The sequence below is a fragment of the Dipodomys merriami genome, unplaced genomic scaffold (assembly GCF_024711535.1).
Source record: "Dipodomys merriami isolate MVZ:Mamm:240054 unplaced genomic scaffold, mDipMer1.0.p SCAF_24, whole genome shotgun sequence".
Lineage (NCBI taxonomy): Eukaryota > Metazoa > Chordata > Mammalia > Rodentia > Heteromyidae > Dipodomys > Dipodomys merriami.
In genome coordinates, this window is record NW_027203826.1 from 22,461,177 (window position 1) to 22,478,162 (window position 16,986).

Consider the following 16,986-nt stretch of genomic DNA (forward strand, 5'->3'; position numbering starts at 1 on the left):
CCTTGGATTTCTACTTGGTAGGGTTCATGATTATTACTACTTCATGCACTGATGTTTTGTTTCTTTGTTGACCTCAGAAAGTGGGAATGGAAAATTGCCTTAACTTGTCCCCTTGACAGATGCTAGCAGTCTTATTCCTCTGTATAACACTGCCTTTAGAGGTCCCTTCCCCAGAACAGATGGATAATACAAGTCTTACTTGCTAACAACCAGATTTCAATGAGCAAGACGATGTATAAACCCATAGTGTGGCTCCTAAAGAGCTCAAAATTTGGGATAGAGGATACTTAAAGAATACCAGTTCTTCTAAATAAGGGAAGTCTTGTCTTTGGCAAACTCATATATATGGCCCTGACAATCAGAAATCACCAAAATATTCTGAACTGATTGGGTCAAAATCTTTTATGCCCTTTCCACCTTCAACTTGTTTACAGATTTTATAAAAATGCAGTTATGTCTTCCAACAGTCCATAAATTATACAAAATATTGTAAAAGAAAGAAAAGGAAAAAGAATTTGTCTTCATATCCAATTTTCCCCCTAAGGCACATTTTCCTAATTCTCTTATTTTCAATTTATTTGGAGGTATTTGTATTTTTATGTAATTTTATTTTTATTAAATATAATAAAATGTTCATATAGTAAAATATAAATGGCATAGAAGAACACAGCCTTCTCCTACTCCTCTTTCCCAACTACCTAGCTTCTTTTATATAAGGTTATTTTTTGAATCATACTGAGGAATTCCACACATACAACTACAAGCAAACTATGCAAACTATATGTGTGTGTATAATATATAATGTACATTATATATTCTATCTATAATTTTCTTCACAAACCATAGACTACTATAATTTCATTTTTCACTTCAGCTTATTATTATTGGTATTATTACAGTTTTACTTTATCCTACTGGATAAGTGTTATGGAGTTCTGTTTACTTTGTGATATCTGAGATGTGGTATTATATTGAATGAATAGAAATTCATCTCATAAATGTACCCTAACTTATTTAGCTAGATTGAAATGGGTGGATACTTAGTCATTTTTTGTCATTTTGTTGTAACAATAAAAGTTTATATAAAATCTTTTTACTCATAAAATTATATTTATAAAACAAACTCATACAAATAGATTTGTCAGCACCTATCACACCAATGTTCTAATGCTGTATACTTCAGTCTTGAGACAAATTCAGATTGGTACACTCCTAATTGTTGTCATAATCTTTTACCAGCGTTCAAAACCCCTGGGGAGAACAATCTTGCTAGTCCTTAACTCTGACTTACAAAAATATATTTGTTAAGAATTTGCCACCATAAAAGGCAATGCTAGATGTCTATATTTTTCCTGTTCCCGTCTATGCAAATCAAGCATCCTATAAAGACATCTCTTATCTACAGATATGCTTATGCTCTTAATGGAACTACTAGTTATTTATTCTAATTAGAAGGCAATTCCAAGGGTTTTTCAGGACTGGATTTTACAGGCATGCTGGAAAGGTAAGAGGAGAGTGAATCAGGAAAGGAGCAGAGGGACAGATAGAGGAGCTAGCTAGCCAGGGGTGAATTTGACTTTCTTGTATATGGAATATTCTTGGCAGGTGACCATTGCATAGTTTTCATTTGAAAGCTACAGAGAATAAGAGAACAATTCAAAATCCTCTGCCCATCTTCACCAAGCCTTGACACTTTCCTCTTTCGGCTTCCAGAGTGTAACTCATAACAAATTCTGGCCTTGTTCTCTACATCTGGCCCTCCAATATCATTATCTTTTCCCCCTATTGCTAAGCAACTATTCTGAATCTAATAATATTTAAAAATATCTTTAATAAAGAAAAAAAGGAAAGAGAGGTAGAAAGAGGAGGAAGGAAAGGAGAAAAGAAACGGGGGAAATAAAGCAAAAGTTATAGGTATTTAAGATGGTCATAAGACTTTGTAAAGGCTGTTGCTAGTTACATTTCTTGTGAAATGTCACACAAATGACATTAAAAGATTAAAACCTAACAAAAATGTATCAGTTATTCTTAGTAGTAATAGTTGAGTTTTTGTCAGGAATAGTTAACTAATAGCTGCTAGTCACAGCAGCACACAAAGTGTTACATTTGCCTTGGCCTGCATCAAATTGCTCATGGATATATATGTGTGTGCCACTAAATAAAACATAGTATCATGTTGTCCGTTCATCTGGACCAAAACAATTGGCTTTTTGGGTTTTCTTCTCTCAAGTCTGTCTCATCTGCTCTTCCCAGTGATGCAAACTTGATGACAAGAGAGAATAGTCCCATGCTTAAAAGGAAAGAAAACCAAGGCATTTCATGCCTCATGTCCTATCTGCTCTCATTTGTAGCAAGTGTCACTGGGAATCTCACACACATCATTCACACAAGAGGACATTTTGGGGACAGGATTCAGTACTAAGCCAGAAATACTAGGTACTGAGTACTAATAGTCATTAAGTTCAAAGCTACAGCTTTAGGAAGGAACTACCTTTACCTTTTCCCCCTGCTTTTCTCTTCTCATTAATCTTTTCTATTCCTTTACAAAATTAACAGTCCTTTGAGGGTGGATTTGGGAAAACACATTTAATGTGACTGAACCATTCTGTCGATGATCTGAGGAGCATAGAGAGATTTCACACTGTTTTAAGACTCTGCAAAACCATCCTTTGCAGACACAGAGAAATCTCATTAATGTGGATCTGACTAATTCATAATTATGACAGTACTAAAAAAAGAAAACAAAAGCATTATTCAACCTATGAAAACGGAATTTATGAAGCAAAATAATAGGGGAAATGAGAGGTTACCATGCATGCCTTTGTACTTCAACAAGAAATACTTTCAAATACAATTTAGGAAAACTCATTTAGAGGCAAACAATTGCCACATTGTGTTTTAAAAAAAAAACTTCTCGTAAAATTGGTTTCCTGATGGATCACTGCTTTGAAACTTAAATTTCTGATTTCAGGCATAAAATATAATAAAACACTCTCTAAACATAGCGAGTAAAGACAATCATAAAAAGTTCAACCTCACAGGTTTAAGTTTTTGTTTGCTTGTTTTATTGTTTATCCTTTAATAAAAAGTATATTTAATAAAGTATATTTAATAAAAAGTATATTATTCACTGACACACAGTGAGACCAAAAGGGTATAGAAAGAAACAAAAAGGCACTATGTTTACCTGCCTCTTCATATGTATATCAAATTATATATATATATATATATATATATCAAAACAAACTCCAAGATATAGAAATAAGATGTCTCTCTTAAATACTTTTGATGATTCTGTCTTCTGTTTTTTTACATATGGTGTATTCGAGTGTATATCTTTGTGAGGGTGGGAGAGGGTACAGACCTTGAAGGAAAACTTGTAAAAAAATGCAACCATGGAGCTCAATGGACACTGGTGAAAGTGAACTCTGTAAATTGTGGATAGAGATGGGAGGGAGGAACTGGGAGAGAATGAGAGAATAGAAGACAATGTATGAAAGGAAATGCACTCATTACCTAACACACGTAACTGTAATCCCTCTGTACATTACCTTTATGATAACAATAAACTAAACTAATTTAAAAACATTAAAAAAGTATGTTATTCTAGGTAGAAGTCTGACAGAATTTGCAGGAATAAAAATCAACAGGAACCCCAAGAAAGTCAAATAAACTCTGTAGATATCTAAACATATACTTTTTGGTTCTTTAAAAAAAACAAATAAAATAACAAATCCTCTCAAAATAAGAATACTATATCTTTCTTCAATTGGCTTGCAGCAAATTGCTCGTGGCTATAACTAAATAAAACATAGCATCATGTTGTCTGTTCATTTGGACCAAAACAATTTGCTTTTTGGATTTTCTTCTCTCAAGTCTGTTTCATCTGCTCTTCCCAGTAATGCAAAGTTGATGACTAGAGAGAATGGTCCCATGCTTAAAAGGAAGGAAAATTGAAGCATTGTTTATTATTATATTTTTCTTAAATTATTTTTCTTAGATTTCATGATGGAGGAAAGTCTAGAAATTACATGGTCTTGTGGTTGAGAAAAATGAATTTTTAAAAAATTTCATAGACAAACTAACCCACCCTTCCCCCACACACACACAAACCAATAACGAACAGGGTGACATGGATGGTGTCATTCTGAACTTGGAGTCAAAAGGGTTGGTAATACTTCTGCTTTTTGCCAAATAAAATCTTGGGCAGATTATCTAACAACATATAATGTATTAGTAAAGAGAAGATAATAAAAATCTCTATCTTACTCATTTGTGATGAGATTCAAAACAATAACACATACACATGTAACTCTGAAGACAATAACATATTGTCCAAATATGTTATCATTTTTTATTCTAAAGAATGAAGTCATTGGAAGCAGAATAGAGAAAATTATGCAATTTTGATCCATTGCTCTAGTCTTTCCAGAAAAAAAAGGGTATTTGAAATATGATAGATGGTGGGGATTTTCATGACACAGTAAAATGTGATTTGCAAAACAAAAAGCCATGCTCCAAACAGGTGTGCTCATACTTAAAATACTTCTAAGTATTTTATTTTGTAAATGTAGAGGTTGTTAAAGCAATGACAGTGAAATTACCTGGAATGGTTGTGAAAGATATGCAGTCCACTTCATTCCAGTGTTTCAGAAGGTGGAACCTATACTATTCCTTAATATAGATAGTGTCTAAGTGACCCTTGAAGACACCCAAAGCCAGGTGTTGTGGTGTGCCTATAATCCAAGCTACTCAGAAGGCAAAGGCAGGAGGATTACAAGTTTGAGGTCCACTCAGGGAAAGTTAGAGACACCAGTTCAAAAACAAAATATAAGAGCAAAACTGATGGAGCATGGCTCAAGGGATAGACACTTGCCTAGTATGCTCAAGAGTAGCTGGGTTCAATTCCTAGGACCACAAGCAAAAGACACCCAGATTTAAGGTTGGGTACAGTCAATTTGAATTATAAGGATTTTTATGCACTGTGGAGTTTCATTCAATATGACTGCTTTAGTTTATTAGGTACTACTTCCTATTTATGAGTTCCAGAAACTAAACTCTCAAAGAATTAATAATCCCATTAAATAAATGGACAAAGGAACTACGTATTTCTAATTTATCACCCTATTTCCTTTAACTTTAAAAAATATTTCTTTGGATTGTTCTAATTTCTACTGCACAGGTTTAGTTAGTAGTCACTTTCTTCCCAATTACTTATGCCTCTGAACCTTCTTTCTGCCTTATGTTTTTAAATGTTCCTTCAGACAAGGGAAATTGCTTCTTCTTTCCTCTCTCCTTTCTCTACCTGATTGATTATCTTTGGTTATAGGAATGGTCTGTCTGGTTGGTTGTGTCAAGGATGCTTTGAAAGGCTCAAAATTACCCCAGGAAATATCCTACCAGTTGAGAATCGCTCAGCAGCCTTAACATCTTTGGCGCACAAAATTGTACTCACTCCCATTTCTTACCTCAACTGTGGCTGCTTCCACCCAGTGCTCCATCGTGTCAACAGTGACGTTCTTGGGCAGGGTCACGGGATCTCTAGCAGGCATTACACAGGATGGGAAACACACTGCACCTAAAGAAATAAAACAAAACGAAGCAGAGATGTGAATTTCCCAACTCATAGATTTCTTCTAAAAATCTTACATCAGGTTTGATTTTTTTTTTTGCTCCTGCAGCCAAGAAAGCATCTGTGCTACCATAGCTAAGATATGGAACCAAACCCAGATGCTCCTCAGATGAATGGATCAAGAAAGTGTGGTATCTGCCCTGCAGAAGCTCTGCAACTTTATGCAATCCCATTTGTCCAACCTTTCTTTGATTTGTTGTGTTTCCGGCACACAAATCCTCAAAGAAACAACTGCCCAATAAATAAGTGGGTGAAAGACTTAAAGAGAAACTTCTCTGAAGAAGAAAGAAGGATGGCCAATAGACACATGAAGAAATGTTCAACATCCCTAGCCATAAAAGAAATGCAAATCAAAACAACATTGAGATATCACCTCACTCCAGTTAGAACGGCAAAAATCAAGAACTCTAACAACAACAGATGCTGGAGGGGATGTGGACAGAAAGGAACCTTACTTCATTGTTGGTGGGAATGTAAACTTGTTCAACCACTTTGGAAAGCAGTATGGAGGTTCCTCAAAAGACTTCACATAGAACTCCCCTATGACCCAGCAATCCCACTTTTGGGCATTTACCCAAATGTTTACAAACAAGACCACACTAAAGCTACTAGCACAACTATGTTTATTGCAGCATTATTTACCATAGCTAAGATATGGAACCAACCCAGATGCCCCTCAGTAGATGAATGGATCAAGAAAATGTGGTATATATACACAATGGAATTCTATGCCTCCATCAGAAAGAATGACACTGCCCCATTTGTTAGGAAATGGAAAAACTTGGAAAAAATTATATTAAATGAAGTAAGCCAGGCCCAAAGAAACATAGGTCCCATGGTTTCCCTTATTTGTAATATCTAGTATATGTATGAGTCAAGCGGAAAAGGTCAGATAATGAGATTTCAGGAAAATGAACCCTTAGATGTATATTTTAAGGTTTTTTTCTTTCATGCATGTGTTTCTAATGCATTTATAAGATTATCTCTTTGATGCTTTGTATGTCCCTCCCCCACAGTAAAACCCCTGCTTTCACTATATTTGATGTCAGTATAACTTGTGGAGGAGATGGGGAAAAACCAGTTGTTTAAGGATACAGGTGGACCTGTTGCAACAATGAGAAGTACAAGTTGTCATGTCCAAAATGAGCTTTACAACGTTGGTGCGGGGGGAGGGGGAAGGGGGGAAAGGAGAAGGATTGGGATTGGGGGGAAGGGGGGAGGCTGGGAAGGGATGTGAAGGGTAAACACAGGAGGAGGCTGCAATGCTTGGTAAGAAATGTACGCATTATCCTGCCCATGTAATTGTAACTCCTCTGTACAGTATGTTCACAAATAAAATAAAATTAAATAAAAAAAAAGAAAATGTGGTATCTATCTATCTATCTATCTATCTATCTATCTATCTATCTATCTATCTCCCTCTCTCTCCCTCTCTCTCCCTCTCTCTCCCTCTCTCTCCCTCTCTCTCTCTCTCTCTCTCTCTCTCTCTCTCTCTCTCTCTCTCTCTCTCTCTCTCTCTCTCTCTATATATATATATATATATATATATATAAAAGAATGGCACTGCTCCATTTGTAAGGAAATGGAAGGAGTTGGAAAAAAGTCATCTCAAGTGAAGTAATCCAGATCCAAAGAAACATAAATCCCATGGTCTCCCTTATTTGTAATAATTAGTTTATATCTAGAATAATCTTAGCAGCTGAGCAGAATAGTTCTATAACTATGCTCCATATGACCATATAAGATGATGTTAAGTGAAATGAACTCCAAGACATGGACACAAGGGATTTGTTGTTGTTGTTGTTGTTGTTGTTGTTGTTCTCAATGTACTACATGATTTCTTTTTTCTTTTGTGTTTTCCACCCCTATGATTTATCCCCTGTTATCACTGTATTTGATTTTGGTACCTGGGTATTGTATATACATTTTCTGAACTAGGGAAGGGAAGGAGAACAACAAAATGGTGAGACAAAGGACAAAAGGGGAACTTATGCAACACAATACTCACAAGACAATATGTTGGAAATGATCTGTACAACTTGGGAGGGGGTTAGGGGAAGGCGGGAAAGAGGAAAAAAGTGAGGGAAGGGGTAAGAAGTTAGACAGTTACTTATGCAACTGTAACCACTCTGTATATCACCTTGACAATAAAATTTATGTAAAAGCAGATTTAACACACACAAATCTTATATCAACAGCTTTATTTTCAAAAAGGATATGGGTCATTATGGGTCATCACTTTGTGATGGTTATATTCAGGACTGATACTCATCTAGTACATATTATATTTATATGTACCTGTAGGAGTACTTTTACATAAATTAGTAAATGTTACTGTCAGAAGCTGACTTTCCTTACCCAAGTCTTTTCTCACTTCCCACCCCTCATTGCCTAATGCTGAATATCTTTTCCTTTGGGATCTCTTAGTCTCTCTACCATCCAGCAATTAATAATCTATTCTGGACCAAGAGGCATACACATCTCCCTTCTCTAGCATTGGCTTGCCAAACTCTGTCTTGATTGTTGATGTCGTTTAAGTATAATTAATATCCTTCCTACTTATATGGTCTCCTGGTAGCTTATCATCTTTGTGATGACTACTAACTAATAACTCAAATGTCTGAAAGAAAATGGTCCAGTGATTACAAAATTACTACAGGGAATATATTGCCCGTTGATATAATAAAGATGGTTACACAGACAGCCAAGTAACCTACGTGACTAAAGAAGGAAACAATAGAAAATCAGAAGCAGAGATTTTGGCTGCATGTTGACTCTCAGAGGAAATTTTTTTGGTCTTCATTTTCACATGGGATCCAAACATCTCTTAAGATTCTATTCAAAGATAGCATAGTGTCAGGGTTTGCTACTCCTTTGTCTATTGATGTGATGTTAGCCACGCTTCTCAGCATTTCCTATCTGTATGTTTCTAGGTAACTTTTGTAATAAAGAAATTACATCACTCTTTAGGACTGTGGATATGTAAACATTTGCTATTCTTATGTAATACTTGATGGTTCTAAGGATGAGAATCTGTTCATGAAACATAACACAAGAGATATAGGGAACCTCTTGATTCACCAGTCACAAGATATTATATATAATGCAGAACACTTTAAACATAGTAAAGAACCATTTCAGAAATGAATAAATATTCTAATTAACATAAATTATATTTATCGGTATTACACAGCTTTCAATGTGCTGTCATGTTTTGCCTTGCCAATGCTATCCAGAAGTCACAAGTACTAGCACAGTATTTCATATTATTTGCTACAATGCTGAGTACCAGCATAGGCTAAATTGGGTCAACACTTCTTTAAGTGAACTCAAGCCACAAAGACCTGCCATTGCAATGACTGAAATGGGAAAATGCCCATAGGCTTTGGAGCTTAGTCCCCTATAGAGCTTAATGGCTGAAGAGAAGCACCAGTAAGAACAGTTTCAACCTGCTTGATTCAGCAACACTCTGAGCTAGTAACAACTACAGAGAGAAAGGAGGAACTCAACACACAAGTGGATGTGGCTTCATGTTCCTAACTTTCATCTTGGAGCTACTCTCTTGCCACAAACTGAACCACTCTCAACTCTGGTAACATGACCAGATGACGTGATATGGGTATTATATCTAAGTGGAACAATTAAAAGAACAAATTTGCCACAAATTTCCTTCTTACTGAAGTAGAGTCAGTTTGTGTTCCTATTCTCTCCTCAGAGAAAACACTGATTCCATGGCAGACTTAATGTAAGGATGGCTTTTGACCTGACTCCAGCCTGCCCTTCCCGTCCTTACCAATCCCGTATCCTTCTTCGCATTTGTACTCCACAAAATTCAGCTCTGAGGGTGGTGGTGGGCACTCCCCTTGCAGATTTGCACACAACTTGAACTCCTGAGTCCATTTTCCATCCTTATTGCAGAGGATAGGAATCTAGGAATATAAAAGGGAAAGCTCATTTCCATTATTGTCTTTAAACTACATTATGCAAAGCGGGAAATGGTGCTGTGATTAAAGGGTAATGTGCGTCCGTTTCTAGTACTTGTTCTAACAGACTTTACTGAGCCAAACATGGTGGACCAAGCATGTAAACTCAGCTTCTTCTTAAACAGAAATCTAAGAACTGTGACAGAAGGCCACCCTGGGCAAAAACAGCAACAAAAGTACAAAAATATCGTGAGGCTTCATCACCACCAACACAGGGCATGGTGGTGTGCACCTATGATTTGTGCCAGGAAGGGATGGCAATTCAGGCTGGCTCAGATACAAAGGGAGATACCATCTCACAACACCAATGAATGCAAAAATAGCTGACCGTAGTGCAGTGCCTGCCTAGCAAGTGTGAAGCCCCAAATTCAAACCCAGAGCTTGAAAAAAGAAAGAAAGGAAAGAAGGAAGGAAAGAAGGAGGGAAGGAAGGAGGGAAGGAAGGAAGGAAGGAAGGAAGGAAGGAAGGAAAGAAGGAAGGAAGGAAGGAAGGAAGGAAGGAAGAAAGGAAGGGAGGAAGGGAGGAAGGGAGGGAGGGAGGGAGGGAGGGAGGGAGGGAGGGAGGGAGGGAGGGAGGGAGGGGAAGGAAGAAAAATTTTATTGAAAAACTTGGTGTTGGAAATAGCAGAAAGAAAGAAAGAAACTTCATACTGTTTCCATGGGAAGAAATCGTGAACAATTTTACTATGAATGATATTTTCAGCAATGTATTTTTCTTTAGATATAAACCTATGATGAGCTATTGGCCATATTCTATATATTTTGAGCTATTTTGGGGAGACTTCTAGAGATGGTATTATTTTGTTTTTTTATTTTAATTTTTAAAAATATTTTATTGTAAAGGTGATGAACAAGGGGTTACAGTTACATGAATCGGGTAATAAGTATATTTTCTTTTGAACAGTGTCACCCCTCCCTCGTTCTCTATGTGGTATTATTTCATATTAATTGATTCACACTCTTAAATAAATACTGCCTATGGCAAGTAGCACATTTTTTTCCAAGATAAGTTACCTCCATTGAAACAAATTCATAATTTTCTTCAAGGTGTGTTTTTGCCTTTCTGTTGGAACAGACACAGCACAGTTGCTTTTGATCTCAGCAAAGGTTAATTTTCTTTTCTCCGCATGTTTGCTGGCTTGTGTAACTCTTGGCTTCACAGCCCCAATAAACACAAAGCATATTCTATCTAGACCACAGTGTAGTAAAAACTAACAAAAACCCAAGGAAATAAGAGTTTGGAAACTCCATCTGGCCGGCTCCTTGGTCTTTAACCAATCTGTGCAGATGGATGTGTTTGATGTCTCATGGTGTCATTTTATGGCATATTCCTTTCATATCTACGATGCTTACCTTGGAGTGCTAGGCACAAAGTTAGAGACATATGCCAAAGGAATAGTCAAGGTCACTGATCTTTGCCTAGGAAGTCTGCTTGATTTCCTGTCTAATGTGTTTGTGTCGTGCTGAAAAAGATTCTTAAAAATCACAAAAACTGATTTTAGTCACACAACTGTGATAAGGCTGTGGTTTTCATTTGATACTTGTGTGCCAAAATCCTAGGGATTATCATAGTCCAAGAGTGCTTTCAACCCTGCTGAGGAATTTGTGTTTCTGCTCAGGATTCTGTTCTATTAAAAATAATAATAAAGTATAAAACTAGCAGTGCTAGCCAAGTTAAATCAGTGGTCACTGGTAAGAGGAGATTATTTTACCAAATGAGGATTCTAGTATTATTTGGGATGTACCAGTCTCCTATTCACCAGATTCTTATTTTCCCCAAAAATGTTCTCAGTTGGGGAGAAAATATTCCAAAAACATGGTCTCTTAGCTGAGTTCCCTATGTGATAATATCAACATCCTCAGTTAGAATCCCAATTGAGTAAAGTCCTGTCTGTTGGGATCCTTTCAGATAATTTCTACTTAGCATTCTTGGCACAGCCAAGATCCAAGAACAGCTTGATCCAAAACAAAGCTCAAGGAGCCTTCCTTACCCTTTCACTTTCCTGGGTGCAGTTGAGTACACACTGGCTGTCCAGATTGAAGCCATTGGTACATTCATACATGCCTTCGAAAACAGGTGATAGAGGCTCACACACCACAGGGATGCAACTGCCTTGATTCCATATTCCACTTTCCAAGCATTGTATACTCAGGAACTTACTGATAAGACATAAAACAAAATAGACCCCCATCAGAGAAGCCTGGATTCTCTCTCAGTAATATGTGAGAAAGATAGGCAAATCAGCAGATAGACAAATAGTTCATTTAAGCCAAAAGTCCTATCAGTCCACTTTGAACTTGAAGCTAAGAAACTTAAAATAATCATGACTATTGATTAGCAATAATAGTATTTGAAAAATCTCTCCCAAAAGATTATGAGAAATTCCAAAGTATCTATTTATAGTTCAGTTTCATGTTGGAGAAATCTCACATGCAAGTACACTGGAAAATGCCAGGGAGTATAGAGGATAGAAAAATTGTTACACAGATACTCAGTTGCTGTGACAATAATGTTGTTCTAATATCTGTTGGTTCTTCAAAGAGGAGAGTGGTACAGCGGTACAAGTATTGTTTTAAAACAGATTCAGTCTATCCTTCGGAAGGGCAATAATCTCCCTGAGGTTACTACTACAATTGTTTTTGTATATTTACATGCTTATTTTTCCTTGGAAAAGTTTTCATACTTTTCCACAGATTCTAAAGCAGTTATGACTCAATACTGCCTTGAAAGAATTGCCCCTCCTTCTCATGTACACACATGGCCTCCAGAGAAGCTGTTTAAGGTGGATGGAATTCCATTCCATTCCCTTCTGACTCATTGCAGAGAGAAGGTACCTTCCAGTTTTACTGTTGGAAGAGCCCAGTTCTGATTCAGACTCTTGTGGTTACAGACACAACTGTGCTTCTCAAATAATAAATAACCTTTTGGCCATTACAGCATTGGTGGATTTAAATTGCCATTTTCATATGCCATGATTTCTCTTCAGCATTTAGATGAGACCACCATCCCATGCAGACTTCTCACTGACCATTGTGCCCTGATTTGTGTGTTTGCCCAGTGTTCTAATATCTTACTCTATTTACATTAGTCATACTGTTTTCTAGAGATGGACACGTCAGTCTTTGCCACTAGATTGGAAGTTTCTACAAGGTAGAAGATGTGTCTTACTGTTTTTAATTCTCGGAATCTAAAATAATATCTGGCTTACTTTGGACATTAAGTAAATATTTGCTAAATTGAATCACTGATCTGAAATTAACATCATCAGGCATCTTGAAAGAGATTGCCTCATAATAAATTGATTAATCAAAACACTTCTAATAAAGTCATGTTTTTATTCCTACTTTGTAGATAAAGAAATACACAGAAAGAGTTTAAGTTTTTTCCAAGATCTGAATCATGGAGTTGTCTCTGATTTCAAATAGTTTTAATAAGAACAAAAAATACTTTAATAGCTTAACATGTTAATAATACCTACTTAGAAATAAATGAAATGTTACATACATAATAAAACATATAATATATGGTATTAGATATAGTGTTTATATATTATATTATTTATATAATTAGGTAATTATTAAAAGCCAACCTTTATTTTCAAGAGTTATTTTAGGATAAAAATATTTAAAACTAGGATGTTTTAGCATCATAGTCTTTGTTGCCACATATCTACTGTTTATTAACAATAAATATCATTTTTGAGCTATATTTCCAATTATTTGGGGGGAAAATCCTATGCACATTACATATTTGATTCCTTCAAAGAGCATTTAAAGGCAAATGTTATTATTCATATTTTAGAGAATACTGAAATGTAAAGCTTAATCAAAAACCCATAGGCAGGATGTATATTATGCTCTATGTCTGCTTAGTGACAGAACCTAATATCCTTCTGTGTCACTTGACTGTTCTGGTGTTCTTTAATTCTTTCCGGGGTCATTAACAGCATCTCCATCTTCTAGAACATCCCAGATGCCTTTTGTGCCAGTGCCACATGCTACATCCGTAAGTATAGCAGAAAAACAGATGACTGGTTTATAATTTTTGAAGTGAATACTTAATTAGACATATCAAAATACACATTAGTATAGAGCCTGAGGGATTTGGTAATATTGCTGAGCCCAAGATCCTGAACAATTTCAGCTCTTCAACATTCCTCTTTGTGATTCTTCTCAGTAAAATCTCCCACAACATAAAGTATTCTATTATATGCACTTTCACAACCTGGATTAGCTTTCTTTGTTCTTGAAATTTATAGAAATGAAATAGCACACTACATATTCTTTGGTATGTGGCTTCTGGTACTCAAGAAAGTCCTACTTAAAAATACTTGTCAAATCTATGTCCGTGAAGGCTTTACAATTCTTTTGCCACATAAGGCTCCTCTTTATCTCTCTCCTAAGCTGGATATTTGACGCTTACTTCACAATGCAGAGTTTAAACCCTCCCAGGGACTCTCTCCTTTCTTCCACATCCCACAGATGAAATCCTTCCTCTGCTTCTGTCGAATCAACAGCCCCCAGATGGAGAGAGCAGGCAATACCACTGACACCCGGGAGAAGACAAGGCTGTAAAATCCTTGCATGTCAGCATGGTTATAAAGGAAACCCTTCCTTGGCCAGGATGATAATATTTTTACTTCATGTGGTATTTTTCTCTGAATTGGTTAGAACATTTCAACCATGGAAATAGTCCTCCCTTTCCCTTCCCAGTGAGGAACTATTCAAGAATGCTGATTTCATATATTTCCTTGCCAGTTTAATAACCTCAGGGTGAGGGTAGACAAATCAAACTGGGATAAAGAAGACCGTGTTTGAATGTTTTGAGTGATGCCCAGACAATGTGATAAGCCGTGCACTTCAGCCCAAAAGCAAGGGTCCCTGGACCAGAGAGGGAAGGCTTGTAGATAGGAGGGAGGAGAGGCTGGGTGAGAATTTTGAGTTCCTAGGAGATCCTATTTCCCTTCAACAGGAGTTTCTCTATTCCACTCTACCTCGTGGAATCTCCTCACAGTTTCTCCTCCCTTGTAACGAAAATGGTCTTATACAGTGATCTCTCTAGAGATCTTTCCTAGTTTTCACCTCTCTCCCATTTTCATTCATTGAAATTTTATTGTAAAGGTGATATTCAGAGTGGGGTTATAATTATACAACTTAGGTAATGAGTATCTTTTTTTAAAAACTGTGTTACCCCCTCCCTCATTTTCTCCCACATCCCTCCCCCATTTTCTTCCCTCTAAATTGTAAAGTTTATTTCCAACAGTTTCTAGTGAGTATTAGTGTTGTATTGGTACACCCTTTGTCCCACTGTTTGTTTCTGTGATTCCCATTCCCTTCCCCAAGTCAGGTAAACTTATCTAGAAGACAATGGACACAGAAATCAAAAACAGTGACAACAGGAAATAAGCCAAAGGAAAGAAGAAAGACATAACTGCAAGCAGTACAATAAAAATAAACCTTTCATTTCCATTTCTTGGAGTTCATTTTGATATGCATCCTTTTCTATGGTCATATGCACATTGAGCCATTATGATCCTCTCCTAAGAATATCTTCCTGAGTTCTCACTGTGTGATGCTGTTTAATTAATCATGTCCAAGTGTAATTATTTGTCTTTTGTTATCCATTGGATTAACTTGTACATTTATAGATATATTCTAGTTATTACACTTGTCACCTCTCTCTTGAAGTCCTATCATTAAACAGCTCTTAAGGCACTTGGCTGGTTTCTTGGAATCCAAGAACATGTTTCTGATGTACACACCTGTAGATCTTCACTTAGGGAATGAAGCTGAGATTATAGAATAGACTTTTGCCCTTGAATGCCATGAGCTCCTCTGGCCATTTTGTTCAAAATGGATTGCAATTATCACACAAAATCAGAGCACTTGCGATTATTTCTGGTTTCAAGAGATTTGGTTTCCTTGGAAAGACCCTGGAGCCGACTGAAGCCTAATTCAGGCTTAGTGATAGGCTTACCTAGTGATATGGACTAAATAGTTCATCTTTCTTCTCAATTCATGTGAAATTCCTAACTCCCAGTGTGATTGTGTTTGGAGGTAAGCTAGTCATCAGGATAGAGCCTTTTTTATGGAATTAGTGCTCTTAAAAGAAGAGACTCAAGAGTTTTCCTTCTTTGTACTCACAGAGAAAATAAAAGGCATGAAAATTGAGAAGAGTGCTCTCAATTGATCTTGGGCTTTACAAATTCTGTAATTGGGAGACATAAATGTTTGTTGTTTAAGCCAACAAGCTCACATTATTCTGTTAGAGACACTTATCTGACCAAGAGAGAGCAGTGTCAGGACTCTGATCTTCAGTGGTGCTACTAAAATGCAGATATCTTTACCTTTCTCCTAGTTTAATGCTGTTGAGTTCTTACCTTACATTTCTTTAAAGTTATTATTTGTATAAATCAAGAGCCAAGAGACTCTAAATTCATAAGATGAATGGCTAAACAATTTAAAGAATGGTGACAATGCACCCATACAGTTCCTTACCAGAACAGAGATTCCAGGACTACTCTGAAAGCCCATTCCAAGCACCTTTCAATTGACATATTCTACTCAAGCCTATCTATCCTCTACACTTTCAAAGTTTTCAATTTATAATATAGCATCCCTACCACTTAACCAATTGTTTCCTATTGGAATTTGTAGACTTTTCTTATCACAACTATTTTTGAAAACCTAGATTTTCATGTCTACTGAACCAAATCTGGGGCTGCCTCAGAATTCCATTTTCTTTTTTCTCCCTTCTGTTCTCTTCCATTTTCTTCTCCCCACTTTTCCCTTCTCTTCCTGTCCATCTCTTCTCCCTCTCTCTTTCTCTCTTTCTTATTTGCAGTAGAAACCCAGAACCTTGAATGTGTTCTACCACTGACTTATATCCCTAGTCTAGACTCTATTGTTAAACTCGCCATTAGTTTTTATATGCAATCAGGTTGAAACATCAAAAATTCTTTGTTCCTTAGCTAGTAAAAAGCCATAAGTGTAGAAACCAGAACAAGACCATTCTCCTAACAAATCTGCGGTCATCCTGTTTGGTCTTTGATGAGCATTTAGCTTTCTGGCTGGGGTTGTTAACTGAGTGATATTACTCTATGATTTCTTCCTTTGTAAGTAGCATTATGAGAAGTTGGAGTTGGTGTAAGGTTTGCATTTATTTTCCTTCAAACTTCTCCAGACAAATCACCACAATTTCCAAGTGAGAAGGTGCCTTTTCCAATTTCCAGAACTTGTGGTATCCACCTCGTGCTGAAAATCCAGCTGTGCCTCTTCTGCTTCTTACATCATTGCCAGAAATAAAGATCTTGTAATCAAAACTTGGCTGCAAATTTGATTGATGTTGCTTGAGGCACACATGAGTCTACCC

The 16,986-nt window shown here is 36.6% G+C and overlaps 1 protein-coding gene across 3 annotated transcripts in view; it reads right to left on the bottom strand.

The window, feature by feature from the left end:
• Positions 1-16,986, bottom strand: part of Pappa2 (pappalysin 2) — a 221,801-nt gene that overhangs the window by 38,547 nt on the left and 166,268 nt on the right. For all 3 annotated transcript variants that reach the window (XM_070034409.1, XM_070034410.1, XM_070034411.1), the window contains 3 exons: positions 11,606-11,774; positions 9,426-9,561; positions 5,469-5,578 (listed from right to left, as the gene is read on the bottom strand). In XM_070034409.1, the coding sequence (XP_069890510.1) occupies positions 5,469-5,578; positions 9,426-9,561; positions 11,606-11,774 (415 nt within the window). The remainder of the gene's footprint in view (positions 1-5,468; positions 5,579-9,425; positions 9,562-11,605; positions 11,775-16,986) is intronic.